Source organism: Lemur catta, chromosome 9 (genome assembly GCF_020740605.2).
Source record: "Lemur catta isolate mLemCat1 chromosome 9, mLemCat1.pri, whole genome shotgun sequence".
Taxonomy (NCBI): domain Eukaryota; kingdom Metazoa; phylum Chordata; class Mammalia; order Primates; family Lemuridae; genus Lemur; species Lemur catta.
In genome coordinates, this window is record NC_059136.1 from 15,933,781 (window position 1) to 15,958,600 (window position 24,820).

The 24,820-nt window shown below is 36.3% G+C and overlaps 1 protein-coding gene across 1 annotated transcript in view; it reads right to left on the reverse strand.

Annotated features, from left to right (window-relative positions):
- CERS3 (ceramide synthase 3) overlaps nucleotides 1-22,594 on the reverse strand; it is a 58,952-nt gene extending 36,358 nt beyond the window's left edge. The window contains exons 1-5 of the mRNA XM_045560632.1: nucleotides 22,422-22,594; nucleotides 16,628-16,742; nucleotides 12,582-12,700; nucleotides 3,645-3,702; nucleotides 3,115-3,165 (exon numbers count right to left, since the gene is read on the reverse strand). Coding sequence (XP_045416588.1) covers nucleotides 3,115-3,165; nucleotides 3,645-3,702; nucleotides 12,582-12,700; nucleotides 16,628-16,742; nucleotides 22,422-22,594 — 516 coding nt within the window. The remainder of the gene's footprint in view (nucleotides 1-3,114; nucleotides 3,166-3,644; nucleotides 3,703-12,581; nucleotides 12,701-16,627; nucleotides 16,743-22,421) is intronic.
- Between the last annotated feature and the right edge of the window lie 2,226 nt (nucleotides 22,595-24,820).

Consider the following 24,820-nt stretch of genomic DNA (forward strand, 5'->3'; position numbering starts at 1 on the left):
ACAAAGAAGAGAATCAAGATGCCAACTGCCAAAAATATAAGTGAAGGCACCAGGTACGTGAGCCGGCCTCCCAACTGCCTGAAAATGCATGAAGTAACTCAGCTGACACCACATGGAACAGAACTGCTTAACTGCGCCTAGCCCAAATTGACAGCCCAAGTCATGAACAAATAGAAAGTTGTTCTACAGCACTAAGTACTGGAGGTGGTTTGTTATGTACTAATAAATAACCGATACATTTGAGGAAATAAGAGTACATTAGAGTTGGAAGATGACAGGACCAGGGCTTGGCCTAGATAATGCCCAGGTCCCTCATGGTCTAACCTTTGACTCTTTACTGCTGAGACTAACATATTAAAAGGACTAATGTTTTTATGTTTCTGGTCAACTTATCATCCTTGATAAGACTATAAAAGAATGAGACAGAGTTTCTGCTTTCTTTTATGACAAACATGCCTGTATAAGACTGACTCTCCTATTGAGAACTAAAAAAATACAAATAAAAGACAAAAAAGAATATCTGTTTGAAGATATCAGAGAGCAACCAAGGCATACAGAACCTGTGGAGTCAAGACCGCAAAGTGAAGAAAAATGCATTAGAGTGAACGCTTTATTTCAAGTGAACTCTTTATTCAAAAAGTACTACAAACCCTAAGCAGGATAAATTCAAAGAAAACCACCATATAAATATCGTAAATTCTGCATTTGCCAATGTATAAGCAGTATGGAGCACAGAGACTAAGAAGTAGCAGAAGTTAAGCAGGAGTTCTGGTAATCTCATAGTGCCAGGAAGTCAATTGCTATCTATGCTGACCAAGTAAAAAGAGTCATAGAAAACACTGTAGTCTTTTTTTTTTTTTAATTTCAGCTTATTATGGGGGCATAAAAGTTCAGGTTATATATATTGCCCATGTCCTGCCCATCCCCCTGAGTCAGAGCTTCAAGCCTGTCCATTCCCCAGACAGTGCACCTGGCACTCACTATGTAGTTATACCTTCAGTAGTCTTTTATTTAAAACCATTGAAGAAAAATATCCTAGGTTATAGGTAAGTTGGAAATATATCTGCCCTCACAAAGACTGAAGTGCACGTTGAATCAGCTCAATTACAGACTAAAGATGGTCTGCCCCTACTCTAATGCCTAACAGAATTGAAAATAAGTCCTCTCAGAAGGGAAGATAATATCATCCTTACCATCTATAATTTTTATATATAATATCTGTCATTCAATCAAAAGCTAGCAAGCATAAGGAGACAGGAACAAGAAAGAAAACAGATCCACAGGTGATTAAGATATTATACTTAATAGACTTAGACTTTAAAATAACTTCAAAATAGATTAAAAGAAAATTTCAGTAGAGAACTGTAATAAAAAATAAAATAAAGAAAATTAAATGAAAATTTGAGAACTGAGAAATACAATAACTCAAAAGATATGTTAAACAATAAATTAGACACTGCTGGAAAAAGCACTAGGAAACTAGAGGACATGAAAGTAGAAAGTATGCAAAACTGTGATGCGTCTGAGATTTCACCCTACTTGCAAGCTAACAAGTTAGTTTGCCACAAGTTTCATGGATGCTGGTAGAAAACACGAGACTCCTGGGTCAGAGATAAAGGATGGATTATGACTTACAGTAATAGCAGTAGCCAGAGTATCAGTATTTGGGCCAATTCTCTCATCCTCAATTCCTACATGGCTAAGCAAAGAGGGTCAGGTGATAACTGCTTCCACACTGGGTTCTGTTACAAGAGAGAAACCCTGAGCCAGAGAACCTGCATCTTTTATAGCGGACAGTAACGTGTCTAGCCTTTGCTCCAGAGGGAGGCATTATCTCTATCTCCCAGAGCTGTTTGCCATACAAACATCTTTGAGAAGACAGTACAAAACAAAAGGCAGCCAGTGCCTCACTTCATACGACATGCAGAAATGTAAGAGACCTGTGGAAAATTGTTTTACAGCAGACTGAAGCACAGAGATACCAGAGAATGGAAAATATTGTTAAAAGCCTAAGAGACATGTGAGGCCCAGTGTAAAGGTCTAGCATATTAGCACACTTGTAACTGGAATTTCAGACAAGTGAAGAGAGACTAAGGCTAAGAATTTTTTAAAGCTGACTGAAGACATCAAGCCACAGAGTCAAGATGTACTATGGATGTACTAAGCAGGATAAATTCAAAGAAAACTACATTTATGTATATCATAATAAAACTGCTCAAAGACAAGACAAAATATTAAAATCAGTCAGAGAAAAAAGACTGTTCAAAGAAGCAAAAATACAAGTGATAGCTGAATTCTTAAAGAAGCTAATGGATCCAGAAGACAATGGAATAACATCTTTAAAAGTGCTGAAGGAAAATTATTGCTAACCTAGAATTAGCAAAAATACCCCTTAAAAAGCAAAGGCAATATGATAACATTTTCAGACAAAATCTGGTAGACCCACCATTAAAAAAAAAAAAAAAAACACCACAGGGGCTTCTTTAGCCAGAAGGATAATGATCCCAGATAGAAGCACAAAAATGCAGGAAGCAAGGAACAGCATGGAAAGGGTCACTTGATTGATTTATAAAACAATAACAGCAATGATTTGTAAGGTTTTAAATATTAATATTTGATGGAAGAGATATATGGTATATTCTAATGATCTTTCAGCAACTAGAAAGAGGTAAGAGTGCTAAATTGTATTAGACTGTAATAAATCAAGTATGTAAATAGTAATCTCTAGGATAACTACTAAAGAACAAAAGCATGTATAACTGAAAAGTCAAGATAAGGGAAGAAATGGAATAGTATTTTTTTTTTATTTGACTGTCCTATTAGAAAAGCAAGAAGAGAGTACAAAAGAAAATGTATCCAGTGGTACAAATAAAAAATAAATAATAAGATGGTAGATTTAAACCCAAATATGTAATTATATTAGCTGTCAACAAACTAAAGGAATGAGATAAGTGAGGGTCAATAAGGAGGAGGAAACTCAGGCAGAAAAAGCACCAGAGGATGACACAGTAGTGGATAAACAGTAGCAGGGGACCAAGACCTAACTAAGTGGACAATTTGAGGGGCCTGGGCATTGAAGTAATGGGGGAAGGGACCAACATCAAACGGACTTACCTGTTTGGGATAGCCATTCCAAACCTCCAACAGGTCATATACCCAAGGTTTCTGAAAAACAAGGAGCCAAGAGAGATGAAATAAGTTTGTCAGAGCTGAAGGCTGATTTTAGCAGAAAACCTAAGCTCTTCCTGATGTTATTTACAGGAGGTGAAGATGTACAGAAGATGCACTTTTGTTGTACATATTTCTCCCTCTGTAGGTATTTCTAGGTATTCCTTTATAACACCCCTGGTGAACTTCACCACTTCTAGTGAATCTATAGTATATAGTTCTGTCTCCTAAAGAAAACTGTTTCAGACTAGTGAATCTACTAACAAAATTATTTCCAAACCAATTATATTATTGCTTCTGCAGCAATAAAAATATCTTGAGACAGCTGTAGCAAAATTTGAGAGAAATCTTGAATCTTGAAGGAAATCTCTGAAATATGTTATCTCATTGAAAGTATTATATTCTAAAGGAATTCACATGCAAGACTAAAGGACTAAAGACAAATTCCAATCAAAGATATCCAAAAGATAACTTACATCATAAAGAAATGCAATTCCAGCAATAGTCATCATTAGGTAAAATGCAAATCGCCAGCTGCCAAAAGAAAGAAAGTTCTTTACTCCCTTGTAAAGGTGATTGACATCTGAGGAGAAAAGGCTTTGGTATGGCAGAGTTTGGAAAGCACACACTCCGGAGTCAGACAAATCTAAGCGCATATCCCAGCTCTGCCATTTATTAGATGGCTGCAAGCTTAGGTAAATTATTTAACCTCAAGAAGCCTTAACTTCATCTGTAAGATGGAATAACAACATTTATCTCAAAATGTAAAAAAGAATTGAAGATAATTTGTGAAAGTATCAATCATAGCTCTAGTATGAAGATAGCAAAAATAAATGGTAGCCATTATTATTATTATTATGGCTAGCCCAGTTCCAGGCACACAATAAATGATGGTTTGATATTAGTATTATCACCATAACAAGAAGGAATCTAATTAGTCTAATCACTTATTTTATCCCCATTTAAGTCTCAGTTAAAAAGTTTCTATGTTGCCAGATCTTAGTCTTTTGTCCTAAAAGCAGATTTTGAAAGAAAAGATTTTCCTCATGTATGGAGAAAGATCTATAGATTAAGAGACTTTAAAGACATATCAACCAATCATAACATATGGATCTTATTTTGATCCTGACTCAAATAAACAAACTGTACAGAATATTATGAGACAATCAAGGAAGTCTAAACACTGAATATTTGCTGTTATTAAATAAAAATTTCTTAGTTATGATGCCGATAATTGCAATTATGTTTAAAATAAAGAGTTCTTATCTTTTAGAAACACATACTAAAATACTTACAAATGAAATCATACAATGTATGATATTGTTTCAAAAATCGTCTGTGGTAGGGGAGACAAGTAGGTAGGGGTACAGATGAGAAAAGATTGGCCTTCAGTTAATCAGCATCAAAGTTGGTGGTTGGCAAAAGCATATATAATTCATTACGCAGTCCTTCTACTTTTATAAATGCAACTTTCCAAACTAAAAAGCTTTTTTCTTAAGTCACATCTATTGTATCTAATGATTGCTGAAGGAATAATAATAATATTAAAATAACATTTGTTCCATACATTTGTATAAGGCCTTATGGTGCTTTCCTCAACATACATGTAAGATAGTAGGAAAGAGGAACATAGACATATACCTATTTTGTAAATGAAAAATCAGACTCGGAAAGGTGAGGCTACTTCCCCAGCTCATGTAGCTAGGAAGGCTGGGATTTTAAGTGCAGGTCTCTGGACTCTGCATCAGGTAGTGTTTCCTGAACATTACCATGACCTCTAAGCTGGATGACAGTCTTTCTTCATGGCTCATTTTGATAGCAGAAAAAAGTAGGGTTCAGTACTCAGGAAGTTGAACCATAAAAGCACCCAAATGGCATTTTACAAAACAAAGTTAAGACCTGATCACACTTGTTTTATTTGCAGACAGTATTTCCTTGACTCCCTGGATTATCTTGTCCAAACAAGAACCATAAAAAACAGGAGATACTAAGGTCAAGCCAGCCCACAAATGAAGCCAAAAATCTAGGTACTATATCTCATTTTATTTGTTGCTCAAACACTTGTTGACTTCTTTTTATTTAAGAATTAAAAATGTAATTGTCCCTTTAGGACTCATATTCTTTTAACACCAACAGGATGTATATTCATTTTTTTTTATTTCAGCATATTACGGGGGTACAAATGTTTAGGTTACATATATTGCCTTTGCCCCACCTAAGTCAGAGCTTCAAGTGTGTCCATCCCCCAGATGGTGCGCACTGTACCCATTAGGTGTAAATATACCCATCCCTTCCTCCCCACTCCCACCTGCCCAAAACCTGATGAATGTTACTACTATATGTGCACTTAAGAGACGATCAGTTAATACCAATTAGATGGTGAGTACATGTGGTGCTTGTTTTTGCATTCTCAGGATACTTCACTTAGTAGAATGGGCTCCAGCACTGTCCAGGATAATCTATTGTTTTTTGTGGCTGAGTAGAACTCCATGGTATACATAAACCACATTTTATTAATCCACTCATGTATTGATGGGCACTTGGGTTGTTTCCACTTCTTTGTAATTGTGAATTGTGCTGCTATAAACATTCAAGTGCAGATGTCTTTTTTATAGAATGTCTTCTGTTCCTTTGGGTAGATGCCTGGTAATGAGATTGCTGGATCAAATGGTAGTTCTACTTGTAGCTCTTTAAGGTATCTCCGTATTACTTTCCACAGAGGCTGTACTAGTTTGCAGTCCCCCAGCAGTGTATGAGTGTGCCTATTTCTCTGCATCAAGGCCAACATTTATTGTTTTAGGACTTTTTGATAAAGGCCATTCTCACTGGAGATAAATGATATCTCATTGTGGTTTTGATTTGCATTTCCTTGATGATTAGAGATGTTCAGCACTTTTTCATATGCTTGTTGGCCATTAGTCTATCTTCTTTTGCAAAGTTTCTGTTCACGTCCTTCATCCACTTTTTGATAGGGGTTGTTTGATTTTTTCTTGCTGATTTTCCTGAGTTCTATATAGATTCTAGTTATCAGCCCTTTATTGGATGTGTAGCATGTGAATATTTTCTCCCATTCTGTCGGTTGTCTCTTTGCTCTGGTGAGAGTTTCCTTGGCTGTGCAGAAGCTTTTAAATTTGATCAGGCCCCATTTATTTATTTTTGTTGTTGCTGTAATTGTCTTTGGGGTCTTCTTCATAAATTCTTTGCCTAGGCCAATGTCTGTAAGAGTTTTTCCAACATTTTCTTCTAGAATTCTTATAGTGTCATACCTTAGATTTAAGTCTGCTATCCCACCATGAGTTGATTTTTGTGAGAGGTGAGAGGTGCGGATCCTGTTTCAGTCTTCTACATGTGGCTATCCAATTTTCTCAGCACCATTTATTGAATAAGGATTCTTTTCCCCAGTGTATGTTTTTGTCTGCTTTGTCAAAGATTAGATGGCTATATGAGGATGGTTTTATATCCGAGTTCTTAGTTCTATTCCATTGGTCTCTCTCCGTTCTTGTGCCAGTACCATGCTGTTTTAGTATAGCTTGAAGTGTGGTAAATTGATATCTCCCAATTTGTTCTTTTTGCTTAAGATTCCTTTTTCTATACGGGGTCTTCTCTGGTTCCATACAAAGCATAGAATTATTTTTTCTAGATATGCAGAAAATGATGTTGGTATTTTAAAAGGTATTGCATTGAATCTGTAGGTTACTTTCGGTAGAACAGACCTTTTAACAATGTTGATTCTACCAACCCATGAGTATGGTATGGTTTTCCACCTGTTTACATCTTCTGCTATTTCCTTCCTCAGTGTTTCTTAGTTCTCCCTGTAGAGATCTTTCACCTCCTTAGTTAAATACATTCCTAGGCATTTTATTTTCTTTGTTGCTATTGTAAAGGGTATTGAGTCTTTGATTTGGTTCTCAGTTTGACTATTGTGGGAGTGTAGGAATGCTACTGATTTCTGTACATTGCTTTTGTAACCTGATACTTTGCTGAATTTGTTTATCAATTACAGTAGTCTCAGGGCAGAATCTTTGGGGTTTTCTAAATATAAGATCATATAATCAGCAAAGAGCAATAGTTTGACCTCTTCTGCCCCCATTTGGATGCCCTTGATTTCCTTCTCTTGTCTGATTGCTGTGGCTAGGATTTCCAGCACTGTGTTGAATAGAAGTAGTGATTGCGGGAAACCTAGTCTGGTCCCAGTTCTAAGCGGGAATGCTTTCAATATTTCCCCATTCATATGATGTTGGCTGTGGGTTTGTCATATACAGCTTTTATCATTTTGAGGTAAGTCCCATCTCTGCCTATTTTGCTAAGTGTTGTTTTCATAAAATGGTGCTGAATTTTGTCAAATGCTTTTTCTGTGTCTATTGAAAGGATCATGTGGTCTTTGTTTTTGCTTCTATTCATGTGGTGAATTACATTTATAGATTTGCATATGTTGAACCATCCCTGTATCTCTGGGATGAAGCCCACTTGGTCATGATAGATTATTTTTTTCATAAGCACCTGAATTCAGTTTGGTAGGATTTTGTTGAGAATTTTTGCATGTATATTCATGAGGGATATTGGTCTGTTCCTTTTTTGTTGCGTCCTTTCCTGGTTTGGGTATCAGGGTAATATTGGTTTCATAAAACATGTTGGGAAGGATTCCTTCCTTCTCACTGTTGTGGAATAATTTCTGCAGGATAGGCACCAGTTCTTCTTTGTAGGTCTGGTAAAATTCAGGTGTAAAACCATCTGGTCCAGGACTTCTGTTTTTAGGAAGGTTTTTTATTGCTGCTCAGTTTTAGTTTGGTTTGTTCTGGAATTCTATTTCTTCCTGATTGAGCCTAGGGAGGCTGTGTGTTTCTAAGAATTTGTCCATTTTCTCCACATTTTCAAGTTTATGTGCATAGAGGTTTTTATAGTATTCATAGATGATATTTTGTACATCCATGTTATCAGTTGTAATTTCTCCTTTCACATTCTTATTAGAGTCTCTTCTTTTCTACTTCTTGTTAATTTAGCAAGAGGCATGTCAATTTTATTTTTTCAAAGAACCAACTTTTTTTTATTAATCTTCCATGTAGTTTTTTATTATTGATTCCATTTAGCTCTGCTCTGATCTTTGTTATTTCTTTTCTTCTCCTGCGTTTGGGGTTGGTTTGCTAATCCTTTTCCAGTTCTTTGAGATGATTCATTAGATTGTTTATTTGTGACCTTTCTGTCTTTTGGATGTAGTCATTCATAGATATAAATTTTTCTTTCAGAACTGCTTTAGTTGTGTCCCACAGATTTTGATAACTTGTGTCTTTTTTATAATTTAGTTCAAAGACTCTTTTGATTTCCATCTTAATTTTCTCCTTAATGCAATAATTGTCAGCAGAAGGTTGTTTAGTTTCCATGACTTTGTGTAGAGATGAGAGTTTCTATTGGGGTTGATTTCTAATTTCATTCCACTATGGTCTAAGAAGATGTGTGGTAGAACTTTTATTTTTTAAAATTTGTTGAGACATGCTTTGTGGCCTAGGATATGGTCAATCTTAGAGAATGTCCCATGAGCTGATGAGAAAAATGTACATTCAATGGTTTGTGGGTAGAATGTTCTGTAAATGTCACTCAGGGCCACTTGTTCTACAGTTCTGTTTAAGTCCATTGTTTCTTTGTTTATTTATGGTTTGCAGGATCTGTCCTGTTCTGTCAGAGGGGTGTTGAAGTCCCTGGCTACTACGGTGATGCTTTTTATCATTTTGTTTAGATGATGTAGGATTTGCTTTATGAATCTTGGTGCACCTGAGTTAGGTGCATAAATATGTAGAATTTTTATGTCTTCTTGTTGAACTGTGCCCTTCACCATTATATCATGATCATCTTTGTCTTTCATTAACTTTGTTGATTTAAAGACTAAGTTATCTGAAATCAGAACTGCTATGCCAGCTTTCTTTTGGCTTCTATTTGCATGACATATTGTTTTCCATCCCTTCACCTTGAGTCTGAATGCATCCTTGTGGGTTAGATGTGTTTTCTGAAGATAGCAGACACTTGGCTTATATATATTTATCCATTCAGCCAACCTATGTCTCTTTAGTGGGTAGTTCAAGTAATTCATATTTATGGAAATAATTGATAAGTGGGGCAGATTTCTGTTCATCCTGTTGAGTTGAACTTTGTTGCTTTGTTTCCTTTCTTGAGCCAGTGTCAAAGGTATCTGGCCTCTGACCTTTAGCTTTTGGATAATTCTACACTGGTGAGTGTTTATTGTGCTGATCTATGTATAACACTGTTCTGAGTACTTCCTGGAGGGCAGGTCTTGTCTTGATGAATTCCCTCAGTCTTTGCTTGTCTGAGAAGGTCTTTATTTCTCCTTTGTAAAAGAAATTTAGTTTTTCAGGGTACAAGATTCTAGGCTGGTATTGACTTCTTGACTCTGGGCCAGGCACTGTGCTGACTAAGCACACATTATGCACATTTTAATCTTTATATAACAAGATTATGAAGCCAGTAATATAATTAGTCCCTTCTTACAGACTGTTATTTGATTCTCACAATCCTAAAAAGCAGATAAAATAAATACTAAAGGAAACTGAGGCTTAGAGAAGTCACAAAATTTAGGCAACATTATACAGTAACCATCAGGAGGTCAAAAGTACAACCCCAGTTTCACATTTTTCATGACCAGTTCTACTCAGACTTCATTACACTATTTCTCAAAGTGTGTGCCAGAGATCCCTGAGGTCAGAATATTTTCATAATAATACTAAAATGTTATTTGCCTTTTCCTCTCATTGTCTCACTAGCAAGGTTACACTGATATGTGATCACATCATTGCTCTGAATGAAATTGCACTGATATGTGTGCTTGTGTAGTCTCACGTTTTATAAATGTCTCAGTGTTTTGTGTTTTCTTTTTCTTTTAAGACAGGGTCTAGCTCTGTCACCCAGGTGAGAGTGCAGTGATGTCATCATAGTTCACTATAACCTCAAACTCCTGAGCTCAAGCCATCCTCCTGCCTCCGGCCCCTGAGTAGCTAGGACTGTAAGTGCATGCCACCACATTTGGCTAATTTTTATATTTTTTGTAGAAACGAGGTCTTGCTGTGCTGTCCAGGCTGGTCTTGAACTCCTTGACTAAAGTGATCCTCTCGCCTTGGCCTCCCAAAGTGCTGGGATTATAGGTATAAGCTACCGCACCTGGCCTAAATGCCTCAATTTTAACTTCTAATACATTAAATATCAATAGGTATAATACACATAAATGTTCTTTGGGATAGTCAACAGTTTTTAAAGAGAAAAAGGGGTCCTGAGCAGTTTGAAAACTTCTGCACTTCACTAATAATAAAGTGAATGATAACATACTTGTCAATGCCATTTTACTTGCTTCAAATGAACCTAAAGTAGTAAAACTTTCTTTTTTGTCAAGGAAAGGCTGAGATAAACATAATTGTGGGAAAAGAAAAAAAAAGCTGAAAAACAATTCAGAAATTAAGAGTAATCGTGAAAGATGGGACTATAGGGTGAAGTCAGGGAGGAACTGGGCAGAGTGAACTTAGGCCAGAGAGAAGCTAATGGGACTAGAGAAGGGGCTTTCTGGTGGGGGAGGCCCAATGGAACAGGCAATGGGCCTGTACAGGTCAGGTGAGGGCCACACCGCCGCTACCGGCCACCCAGCCACGGGGAGCCCTCCCTCCCGCACTGGGGAGTCCTCCTGCCTATATACCTCAAGCACTTGAGAGTTACTTCTTACTGCTAGATGGAAATGCTTATTTTACAAAGAACAGTGGTTGGCTAATATGGAATTTGATGGTTTTTTTAAAAAAGGACCCACTATGTATTAAAATCCTGAATGCTGTGGAACAGGACATGTGGGTCATCATTAAATAAAGTAACCAAGGAAACAATACAGTGAGCTCAGGATGCTCAGAGGCTAACCCATCCTCATGTTATAGAGGAAGTTCTGCCTGTTGGAGAGCATTTTAACAGCCTGGTGTTGGGAAATAAGTTTGTAGAGATTTCCAAAATGCCTGGGGCTATGCACCTTGTTCTATGATTTCTGTGGCACATCCCATGGCTGATAGAATAAAGCACAGTTCCTATACAACTAAACAGCTTGGCATTTTGCTTTAGTCTGTTTTTCTAGTCCATAATAACTTTTAACAGTTATTTGACTTAGAATAAATTTGTGAAATTTGTGAAAAATGAGAGCAGGAAAAAAGGAAGATGTAATGTGAGACCAGACCCATTGGGTACTCTGTTGTGATGACGGCTTAGAGAGATATACCTCTGCCAAGCTGACACCAGCAGCTACACAATATTTACCAACCTTTCAAGAGCGAAAAATCAGAGAGAAGCTGGTTAGAAAAGAAACAAGGCCATACACCTGGCGCCACTGTGGGAAAGGCAATGGAAGCCTGTGATGACAAGTGAGTGTCTGAGCCACCCTGAAGAATTGGTCTGTCCCTCTAAGCATCACCCCATGTCACAGTTGGATTATAGGACTCAGGAACGTATAGTAAACTAAAGAAGACATTAAAGCTTAGCCTCCCACAGCCTCTGTTCACTTATTTGAGAGTCTTACATCAGCTTCCTATTAATTTCACCATTAGAACAAAAACACCTGGTGGAAGTCATGAGGCAATGTGAGGGCTTTAAGAAACAGGCAGGAAGGAATACTGTTAGGGTGTAGAATGTGGCACTGAACACAACCCAACCAATACACGTTCGTCTGGATATAAAGAAGGGGAAACAAAGTAAGAGCAATAACCTGGTTCTCCTTCTTCACACAGGTGTCAGTGTCTGCCACCAAGATAGTGACTAAAGAACTATAATATTCTACAGGAGGGGGGAAAGAAGCAGAACTCAAATGAAGCCAAAAATAATCCCAATGCTGCCTCCTTCCCTCAGAATGTATTCAAAGCAGCCAGCTCTGGCAAAACCCTCCCTGAGGCTCCTGCTAAGCCTCCTGGGAAACCAAGAGAGACAGGCTTTGCAGCCCATGGCAGGGCTGGGGCCATGAGCCAGGCCAGACAGAAAGTGGCCTTCTTGGTTAGTCTTCCGCGAGGAGAACACCGACATTCTCTCAGACATTCTCTGCCCATACAATTATAAGGACTGGAAACAGGTGATAAAGTCTTATGACATAGGGCCAACCTAGACCCTAAAATAGATAAACACCAGTTAAGATGTTTTTATGATTTTTCTGGACTTCAAGGAAAGTATATCATATCTCCTGTTCATCTTAGAGAGTTCATAGCTTGCCTGTGTTACAGAGGGGAATGGAAGCTCAGAAGGCAAATGAGTGACTCGCCTAAAACACCCTATTGGGGAGTGGCAGAGCTCGGTTTGAACCTTTCCTCTGCTCTAATGGTAATATTCTCTCTGAGATGACCACTCTACTCCAGATAACACGGTAGCATTTCAAAAGCTTTGACTATCCTTCTTACCAAGCTTCCTGGAATTTCTTTATCCTGCAAGGCTTGTCTTGATTCCGCCGACTCCTCAACCATCTTTCAACCTGGCGCTCCGTCAGGTTACACTTCTTTGCCAGTCCATAAATATCAGTCTGAAAAAAGATGAAACGAACAAATGAGTGATAAAGAACAGAGGCAGACTGGATGGCAGGCAGTCAAGAGTCAGCGAGAATGGGTTACAAGAGCCGTGTACTTGGAATGACAGAAATTCTACCATGAGACCTTGAGCCAGGAAATTTACCTTTTTACTTATGGAATCTCACACACACACACACACACACACACACACACGTTCCAAAAAACAGAGAGAATGTTAGTATCCCAGTTCTCTGAGTTACTGAGAAATATCAATTTAGGACTCCTAGGTGCCAGGTAGAGTAGTATAGTTCAAGATGTCAATTGAATCCAGTCTCTTCATTTTTCCTATGCAGAAACTGAAACCCCGAGAATTTTAGTGACTTGTCCAAGACCTAAAATTAGTAGTAAAGTGTATACTAGAACTTAGGCTAGTGCACCTTCTGGTATTTCACATGCTCCAAGAACTGCAGAAGAGAATGCAGGAAAGCCTCAAACAGGTGTTGGCTATCTGCTTTCACATTAATCAAATGTAGAGCCCTTCAAACTAATGCAAAATAATTCCAATCATGAAAATAATGATTGCAACATATTATAATGATGATTGCTTCTCCTTTGGGAAGCAGAAGTTGTATGATAAGATTTAAAATTTGAAACTATACAGATAATGGATTAGCTCAAAGGTGAAAAATTCAAAGGTCTATGAAAACCAGACAAGAAACATAAATGACCAAGTGGACCAGGTCTGTTTCACTGTGGGATTTTAACAAGCGAGTTCTCTACATTAAACCTATGGAAATTCTCTCCACATCAGAAAGAAATATGCTCTTGAAAAATGCCAGCCTCCTTGATCTTTCATTTTCCAATGTGAGTATAAGAAATGATTCAATTTCCTCTTAATGCTATTATGAGAAAAGTAAAATTGCATGAGACTGACCCTCAGCTTCAGCACTGAGGAAGTAGGCAGGAGCTGTATGGGTACAGCCAGCAGAAAGGCAGGTACTGCGTTCCTGAAGGCCAGCTGTGACCACACTCTGGCTGGCACTTCCAGGGAAAACATGCAAATCCTGCATTCTGATGTAAATCACTACATTTTTAAAATATTGACCAATACCGTAAAGTAAATGTAAATCAATCATGGATGAATATTGTGAAGGCCAAACAAAGCCTGCCTGTGGGCCAGATGTCTGGACACCCAACAGTTTGTGTCTAGCCGGATAGCTTCTGCTATCTCATATAGTTCATGTAATTGTTTGGGGGGCACAATGTAATAGTAGATAAAATTCATACAGAAGCTACCACACTGAAGACTGGCAAAGGACTAGTGGTGGCTTCTACACACCTGCTAAACTGCTGGCCTATTACTTAATCTGAAGAGAGCAAAAGAAAACCAAAACAAAAACAAGACATAACCCATATTATACCCAGTTTCTTAGAAATTGCCCTCTCTAATACCTGTTCTTTTATAAGCCAAGGGTTCACCTGTTGTTGTTTATTTTGTTTTGTTTTTTGAGGAGATCAAGTTGGCAACTATTAATTGGTACCTACTTCTTTCAGATATTGTGCTAGACATTAGAGATCTAAGCGAACAGCCTAATCAGTACCATGTTAAGCCCTTCTGTGCTAACCAGCCCACACTCGATATGGTATACACTGAAATGTTTTTGTTTTCAATAGTGTAATCTACAGCAGGTGAAAAAGCAAACTGGGATCTGTGTACTCAATTGTTTTAATAAAGCCAGGTATTATCTACATGTATTACCAACACAGTGTTCTGCCATTATAGGTTTAGAATATTTACTTTTAGTGGTGATACCCATAACTTGAATCAGCACAAAACTTTTTTTTATCCACCCAGCAACTTGTCTTATTACATCAGCCATAAATTAAGCAAAATGATACCTGTATGACATTGGCCAAGTTAGCATGTGGTACTATTGTGAGATGAGTTTGTTGCCACATCGGAAATTACTATTAGGTCATGAACTTTGCCCTCCTCTATTATATTCTATCTTCCTAAGTTCTAGTATTTTTAAGCTGTGAGCATTTTACTGGCCAACTTGTTATCTTGATCTGCTATACAAATGATGCCTCAATTTTATAAACTAAAAACAATATAATTTAGGAATCTTAACTATTTTCTTTCACCTTCTTGGTTCAGTAGGTAAAGCTTTCTAATACTTTGGGGGTGATGTATAACACTTTTTTCTCTTACTGGATGCAAATGTCCAAGTTATGTCTACATTAAGCTATACTGTAATATCAGTTGAGTTACAGCAATTACTACAAACATAGCTCCAGTCTTTAAAAATTATTTTTAACATTCTATTTACAGATAAAGAAGTCACTGGAGTGTAGTAGAAAGAGCTCTGGACCGGAAGTATGGGCCAGGTTCCAGCTTTGAATTCAGCCACTAATGAGCTGCATGACAGCCCATTCTCCCTGGTTGGGTCTTAGTTTCCTCTTCTTAGTCATGAAGAAAGATTACCCACCCTCTAAATCTCTTTCAGTTTTTCTCAGTTTTCCTTTAACTGTCACATGGCCATTTTCTCTCTACAGCAGGGAAACTTGATAAGGACCAAATTTTCCAGATTATTTTAAATACCTGAAAAGCTGACTTGAAGCTCTTGGGTACAGAAAATATAGCAAATAACTGATAGTATAGTACTGTTCTTCACATTTTATACAAGGTATTGCCATCATTAGTTATTCCCAAACAGAGAAGGATAATAAGGACTCCCTGAAAGAGCTTCATTTTGTCATAAACACAGCTAACTAATTTCCCTTGTGAAACATGTAAAATGATGCATAGGCATTATCACCACCAGTGCTAACAAAAGTATTTAGATGAATGACTGTAGTCATTTAAAGCACACAGAAATAAAAAGCATGTGAAGATGGCCTGTCAGACTGTCCCCGTTTTTAAGAAGCAGTCAAATACAGAAGCTGAGGGTAGAACAAGCTGGAGACAGCTCTGGCCAGCCATGAACAATCCTGGACACTATGCTTCATGCTAGGCCAGGCAGTCAAACCCCAACATGCTTTCATGTGCAGAGAGCCCACCAGAACAACAGAGCAATAGTCATAGTGCATACAACTTAACCCAGCAAACAGAGTTCAGGACCCTCAAAAATCTATCCTAAACTGCGTAAGAATATACACTTGATTCTTAAAATTACTAGTGATAGATGTCTATATAGATATAGAGGTTGTGCCACCTTTAGAGTTTTGTTCTATCTGTCATTTTAACTAAGGAAGCATAATGAGACTGGAGTGAACACTAGACTTACCTGGACACTATTTTTTTAACTATTAGATTAAAAACTTTTCCCATGCTATATAAACATGCAGTGCACTACAACATTAATGGCAAACACTTTATATTGGGAAGAGAACTCTGACTCTCTTAAAAAATTTATCTCTGGAGAGTAGCCAGGGGCAAAACATATTTTTAAGTACTTTGAGGCCTTGAATAAGAGTCCTACTCATGAAAGCGACCCCAATAGACAGTTTCATAATGTGTATAATGTATTTGGATGGTGCCACCATCATCAAACGTGTCAGATATGGGCTTCTATGCTCTAAAAATGATCTTTCTTCATCAGTATATACTTTGTATATATCTTACCATTAAAAGTTAAATTTTGATCCTTATACTCAAATCATGGCATTGATTGTTAGTGCTGAATGCTATAGTTGAACAAAATAGTTCAACTATTAACATTTGTTATTTTATATTATAATATGTATTTGTAATTTATTTTATACCTGGGATTCTGTCAACAGAACAATAATCTGTCAATAGAACAAAAAAAAATCTAAGTGAATCACATCATTTGCTGGTCAACTGAAATAGATTTCTTGCACAGACAAGGTAAGCCATAGATGACTGAGCCATTAAGAAAGAAGATTTTTAAATCCAAAAGCAAAGAATTTGTACTTACCTGTGATGGTTGCCTTGTGGAATGTTTGAAAAAATTCTCTAAGATGGTATTTGGTATAACTTTTCGAACTGTATCTTTAATGCCACATGTTTTTGCTAGAGGTAAAGCAACAAATCTACAGAAACATGAAAAGAAAGTTAACTCAAAATCTAGGAATGAATCCACAATGACATCAGAAAACTCGAGCTGTAACTGTAGGTTTCCAGTGGAAGATCAATCATTTGTTCATATTGTCACTGGGGCTACCAATAGCCAACATCTGCCTCTCAAAAGTTCAAGGGGAGAAAGTTTTCAGACCTTATATACAAGCAATAATTTTAAAACATAAAATAAAACACTCACACAATTATAAAATTCATTTTATGTTAACCCAAATGTATTTATATACAATATTTAGGAATGAGGATAAGCCATTCTACTTACAATTTTATTTTTAAGACTCCAAGGAATTAAATAAATAAAAGTTTTGTCAGAAAAAGTTTTGTTTGGTGATATTATCTTAAAGAAATTATTATGTTCCTATTTCAAGTTCTAATGTATAAAAAATGGCATGAATATTGGGTAAATACCAAGGAATGGGGTTGATGGGATTTATGAGAAACTGCATTATTTTGCAGTCCTGCCAATAATATGTTAGAGTTCCAGTTACTTCATATCCCTGCCAATGCTTGGTATTATCAGTCTCAACAATACCATTGGGTATGCAGTGGGTTTTGTTGATTTTCTACTCTAATCTCTATTATTTCCTAATGTCTGCTTGCTTTAAGTTTAGTTTGATCTTGTGTTTCTAGTTTCTTAAGGTGGAAGTTTAGATTATTGATTTGAGGGCTTTCATCATTTTGAATATAGGTATTTATACCTATAAATTTCCCTTCAAGCACTACTGTTGCTGCATTCCATAAGTTTCAGGATGTTTTCTTTTTCATTCATCTCAAGTGTTTCCAAATTTACCATGTGCTTTCTCCTCTGACTGGTTATTTGGAAATGCGTTATTTAATATTTAATTTCCACATATTTGTTAATTTCTCAATTTCCTTATGTCATAGACTTCTAATTTCATTTCATTGTGGTTGCTAATGCTAAATGAAAGAAGTCAGACATAATCTATATGATTTCATTTATAGGAAATCCTAGAAAATACAAAATTATAATAACTGAAAGCAGATCAGTGATTGCCAGAGGCTAATGGGTAGGGAGAGTTTTAACTGAAAAGGTTATAAAAAAATTTTCCAGCTAATGGAAATCAATATCATAATCAGAGCAACGATTACACAACTGTATACATTTGTCAAAATGCATCAAATTTTGGATAAAGTTTATTGTATGTAAACCAAACCTCAATAAAGCTGATTTTTTTTAAATAATGATGTATCCCTATTCTTCCTTCAGTTCTGACAAAGGCTGTATCATGTGCCAGGTCAGTCTATTCCAGTACTTATTTAGAAGAGTTTCTGTGTTTAATTAAATGCTGAAAATTTTAGTTATGAATGATCATTTAGTTTGTCAATTCATTTTTTTATATCAATAGAAATTGAATAAAAACTTTTCTCAGCTAATCTGATAAAATGTAAAATCTGAAAGTCCAACTTTCAGATGAACTAAGTTCCCTTAAAATGGCCCATACAGTTTAGAGACATAAAAATAAGCTAATTACGTACCAGATGTACACAGAGCAATGTGAATAACTCATAAAACAGTGCTAAATTTTTAAAAAGAAGAAAGAGAATGAGGTCTTAACGTTATACCATTTATGTCAACTAACATTATATGTACATAAAGCATTATTTCACTGGGTCACACAAATAAAAAAATCACCAAATATACAGAACACAGCAGGGAGAGGAAAGGGAGTAGGGAATGGAAATAAAAGGTAATTAATGAAAAAGTTATTCAAATCAATCCCTCAAAAGTGCTCTTATACAGACAAAAAACAGCATGCTATGATTTGAGCAATATTATTAATTAATTTCCCCTTTGCAGTAAAAGTCCAAAAATACCTCCCAAAACTAAGATATACTTACAATTAACTAAATCACAACAAAGTATATTTGATAGGGTTTTGTATAAATAATGAAATTGGTTCATTTATTCAACCTACTATTTGAAAAATTTTAGTGGAGAAAACACGCATTGTTTTTACTAGTAGAATAACACAAATATGAAATGGTTTCATACGGTAGTATTTTCAGTCACTTTCACTCAATGCTACCTCCTCAAATGTTAGAAATGAAGAAATTAGAAAAAATCAAAGTATAATTTAACCAAAGAATATTTATACAGTAAACAAATAAAACTAATCTCAAAGCCAAATGAAGAATAACATTCTTCTGTAGAGGGTCATATGAGAATAAGTATATGGATAAGTATACACATGTAGATAAATACACACATCCATAACATACTTGCTGATATGAGGAACAAATATATATTAAAATCATTAATTTAAACAAGAAAAAGAAATATAGTCCTCGTCATTAGCTTCAAGGACAGAAATAACATTTTTAATAGAACAGAGGAAGTATATAAATATAAATCTAATTCATTTCTATCCCTCCTTTTCAAATAAATCTAGGAAATCAATCACCTTACTTAATATAAAGGTAGATAAATAGAATAGGCACTGAATTAAAAATCTATTTTTAAAAAAGAGAGAAGAAAGCAGCACAGTAAACATTTGATAAACTGAACTGAAAAGAGAAGAGAAATTGTAAGTCCCAGCCCTAGAAGAGACCTTTGAGGTTTGCTTGACTAAACTTTCATTTTATTGATATGGAATAGAAAAAAATAGTCCAAGAGGAAGAAAAAGGAATGGTGAACTTTTGCTCCCACGTAAATGGTTCAAAGTTAGGTTAATTACCAGGGAATGAGTCCACTGGGTTTGCTACTATTGCAGAACTGAGACTTCAGACAGCCCCATCCAGACTCCCAGACAGCCCCCTCTTTGTCCAGCACCCCATCATTTACTTGGGAGCCAAAAGCCCAGAAATCCCACATCCCCCTTTATTTTCAATATTTTTTATAGAATAAAAGGAATGTATCCCTAGGCAGACATTAAGCATGCTAAGTTTAAATACTTCTCCTAAATAGATACTATAGCCTATTGGTATAAAATTGATTCACAGTTCTGAACGATTCAGAGGCTCTGTGAGCAGAATTTTTCAGAGGGTTTTTATGTGAGAACAAAGTATCTGGAGCAATACCGATCTCAGATAAAAATTAAGTCTAGTGTGCATAATCTATTTACCGTATAATTAAGTAAAAGAAAAAAGGTGACTTTCTGATTTTTACCACCTACACCCTACCCTTGCCTTGGATCTTCTGGGACCAGAATTTACTCTGAAACAATTTGTTTGTTCTACAAGTGTTGAAACTCGAGTAGCTTAGATCTCCTTTAAATCCCGTTTCAGATACATAAAAGAATACATAGAAGATAAACTAATTATAAACTGCTAGTTGCCGCCCACCAAATAAAATCATAACATAAGCCACAAACTAAAACTTTCAAGGAAAGGAAATTCTAAATACAATGCAAGTGTCAGTCACTTTCAAATTATCTGCCCCTTTGTTCCTTTGGTGTTCTGTCTCTCCATTCTTGCTTTTCTAGGAAGGGACGTTACTTCCTGATCTCTCTTGGTTAGTACTAAAGGACAACAAGCCAGCCAAATCACAACCCTTGGTTACTTCACAAAATGAGAAGCATAAGTATAGTTAGGACAAAAGAAGGACGCTTTCTTGCGGTAAATATATCATAGGATATGCTGAAACATAATATCAAATTGACGTGAATTTTTAAGATAGTTCAAAAAATTTCACATTTGCTATCATCTCTTTAACCTATGTCTTCTATATTTCCAAGAGATATTCATTTACTCTCTTCTTCCATCAGTAGTATTTCACTGTGAATGTCCAAGAAGTCCTGATATAGTGAGAAAATAAAAAAACAACAATCCTGAACCTGGAGTCATAGCACGTGGGTTCAAGTCCCTGACATTCTCTTATATGCTGTGTGACCTTGGCCAGGTCATGCACCTCTCATTTCCTCATGTGCAGACTGACATCACACCACTTGTGATTTTATATACCGCTTAAACTATAAGTTCTTATTCAAATGCAAGGTATAAGTAATATTTTATTTATGATATAAATGGTTTAATCTACTACATATGATAATAGAAGTCTGGGAAAAAATATAAACTTATACTCTAAAAAGTATTATTTCTCTCCCTGTTAAATTTCCTTCCTTCTATTGCATTAAAAGAGATACAAAGCTAGTGGAGCAACACATAGTTTTCTGTAGTGTCACAAAATGGAAAAAGCCAAGGGTGAGTTATTGGGAATTAAAGTCATACGGAGATAGAAAAGATATAGACTATAGTTAATTCCTTGAGAAGAAGCAACAATGGTCCTAGGGATTAAAAGAGGACTGGATTCTTTCCTGATTGTTGTTGTAGAGGCCAAGACCGAGCCATGACAAGCTGTCCTCCACAGCTGTGCTGCTTTGGCAACCAAAAGAATATTCTAGCTCACAGTCCTGGCCAAACTGTGAAAAATGGAGCTGTGCACTGAAAAGTAGGAAATCTGCAACAGAAATAAGTAGTAGACCTGGATGCCAAATTCCAAGATCACCAGACACAATGCAAGAAAAGCAAATATTTCAGGATAATAAAGAGTAATTTGATAATTTTGAAGTACAGCGGTAAACTGTACTTTATTTATTTATGCATTCATTGACAAATCCAAATATGTGAGTAAAAAATAGAATTAACTTTCAAAAAGGAAGTATATTTTCAAATGCTCTCAGCTAGGGTTTAGTGGTATCCGGGGCCTTCCTCTCCCTCCCAATAGCAATAGCACATTTTTGGCCCAAGTGAAGTTGTTATTCGTACAAAAACCGTTTTGGAGAGTTCACGAAACAGAGTTGGTCAAACTAACTCTTAAGATAAGGACCCTGCAAATGGTTATAAACATATGATCTGCATTACAGTTAGTCTTGGACAAAATGATCTTTACCAGATTTTGTCTTAAGTTTTTCCAACGCTTGACATTTGAATATTCTTTTTGCTCCAAATGAATTAATGTGCTAATAACAGTTTTTTTCAATAAAAGCAACTACAGAGATTATAGATGAACATTTATCTACTGTTATCATAACACTAGTACAATTTTAATAAAAAGGTTGGAAATGATATCTATTTAAATTAAATCAAAGAGAAAAAGAAAACAAATTTCCTTTTCCTGAGAAAGTAAACATATTTTTTCTTTAATTTCTTTATACTTTGGAATAAAGGGCAGCTATTAAACCTTTAAATAAACCTTTAAAATAAACTATGCTATACAGAAATATTTGGTTTGGTCTTTAATGAGCCATTTTTGTTACTGTGTAGGCATTATAGAATGATAATGCATCTGAACTCTTTTAGTGCTGCCTTTCTGGGAGTACATATGCATTGTGAGACACCATGGAAGCATGGGAGATGAACTGGCTTCCTGCATTGTCATTGACACTAATAAGCTCTGTGGTCCTTAACTTCTCTTTATCTCAATTTTTTTTCACTGTAAAACTAAAACACTCAAGGGGACTCATGTTTCTCTTAATAATTTTTTCTTATTTAGCCTATAGAAAACATTGGAAGTGCATTTGATTTCTTTAATCCCCCCCAAGAATCTGGAGCCCATTAGTGGCAATCTCTGAACAACAGATTCTTTAAAGATCTCACCAAGTCTAAGACTCTATTATTCTAGCATTGGAGCAAAGAAGAGGAATGGGGAAAAAAGACATGCAAATACTACTTACTTTTCAAATAAATGTCTGATAATCATAAACAGAAAAGCACATGGAATTGTCATATATAAATGAGAAGGTTTTGCAAAGACGAGTCCATCATGATCTTCAAGATCTGACCACTTTATTGTTGGAGGAAGCCAGAATCTTTCCAACCAGAACCATTCTTTAAACGTCTGAAACATTCTAGAGAAATGGAAAAAGAATACATTAGACTTGTAAAACAAACACTTAGTATCGGAATAACATTGAGTACCTTCACTCAAAATACTGACACCAGAGAGTTTTGAAAATAAGGCAAGAATGGAACACTATTATGTAATGGGTTTAATGACCCTTCATTGCATTAAATAAGAATAACTCTTCCAGTATTCTCAGAACAATTTTGGTTATGGCATGACAAACTGAAGTTTAACACATCACTGTTCATACTTTCAGCAGAACATATATGAATATTATGGGTATGTATTTTCCTCTTAAATGATTCTACAGTATAAAAAATAAATTAACAATAGGCTCTACAACTTCAATACACCAAAAGTTAGCCCCCTGAAAGCTCTAAGTATGTACAAATCTTCACTAGTACCCTAAGAAATTCCCTAGGAGATAAATAAAGGACAGGAACATTTAATTTCATATTACAACAAAGAGTTCAAATTCATCCATTTTAATAAATATTTATTGAGATTCTATTATTTGTGAAGCACTGTGATAGGCACTGATGATACAAAGATTAATTTTAAAGATAGGGTTCCTGCCTTGAGGAACTAATAGTCTTGTAGGCAAGGCAGGCCTGAAAAGTTAACTTTCATGAATTTTTTTTTTTAGGTACAATAAAGAAGGTATATACAGGGTGCTGTGGAAACAAGATGATGAGCACTGAGCCCATCCAGGAGTGTCAGGGAAGAATAATTGGAATAGATAGTCCTTGTGATGCATTGAAAAATAAGTGGAAATAAACCAGGGAAAGGCAGAAAACTGAGGAAGAGAGAATAGATGCTTTAAGGAGAAAAAGTACTATGAACAAGTAACCCAGAAACATAGAATAACAAGAATTTGATGTTTTAATATCACTGTTTAGGCCGTGATGATTTTGGTCTTGGCATTTTGACCTTGAGGATGTTTTGATTTCATCTTTTAATGTTTAATCAGAAAAAGGAGTCAGTATGTCCTTAGATTCACAACAAGGTCGTCAAAATAACTCTATCCAAATCTCTTGATCTGGAAATTACAAGGTGTACATGGGTAACTACCAGCAGTTTGGTACTACTACAGTGAAAGAAACCAAGGTGTAGAATGGTAGGTTACAGATAGGTGCCCAGGTAGTCTCAGTTTACTGTCCTGGTATAATTATTAATAGCTCTTCCTGTCTTGCAGAAGTGTTCCTATTTGAACAATAAATTATATGGCCACTCTTATCAAAAGGCTAGTGAGACAGGCTGGCTAGGTCTTAGAGGGTTTACTTGGAGTCCATGCTGAGGAGCTTGGACTTTAGCTAATAGGACCCACTGAAAGGTATTATTATATGTAGAAGAATAAGATCGTCAAATATTTTAGAAAGGTCACATTGGCAGCCAGGTTCTCTGTGAGCCCATATGGTGTCTTTGTGCTGACTAGAGGCAGGTGCTCCTCCTGGGCAGACATAGCTTTTCAACCCAGTGGGACAAGGGCTGGATTTCAGGCCCTGCCCCTGCCCCTGCCTCCACCCCTACCCAGGCACACACAGAAGTCCTGCTGGCAGTGGCATGGAACACATTCCAGGGATGGAGAGACTGGAGAGCAATCAGGAGCGCACAGCAATAGGTGCGACCAGAAATGGGGAGGTTTGAATGGAGGAGTGGTGACTGGAGGGAACTGAAGATGCTGGCCATAATGTCATTAATAGGATCCAAGCTGGATAGACAACAAACGGAGTCCAGTCCTCATTTATTTTCCTGAAGAAAGGCCACCTTTTTTGCACAGATTATCCTTTTACTATAATCTCTACCCTGAGGGGGAGGGGTAAATCCCATTCATACAGTTGCAAAACTGTGCAAGTATGGCAGAGCAAAAATAATCAACAAAGATTTAGCAAAAGGATATAATAGAACTTAAGAAATGAAAGAGTCATTTAGGGAATTTCAAAACACAGCAGAAAGCTTTAGTAATAGGCTAAACCAAGAAGAAAGAATCTCAGAGCTTGAAGACAAGGCTTTCAAGATAACCCAGTCATTCAAATAGGCAGAGAAGAGTATAAAAAAGTCTGAGCAATCACTGAGAGAGATATGTGACTTTGTGAAGCTAACTAACATTCAAATTCTAGGTATCTCTGAGGGAGAAGAAGAAAGAACTAAAAGCATGGAAAATCTATTTCAGGAAAACTTCCCTGGTATTATCAGAAATTCAAACATACAGATACAAGATGGACGTTG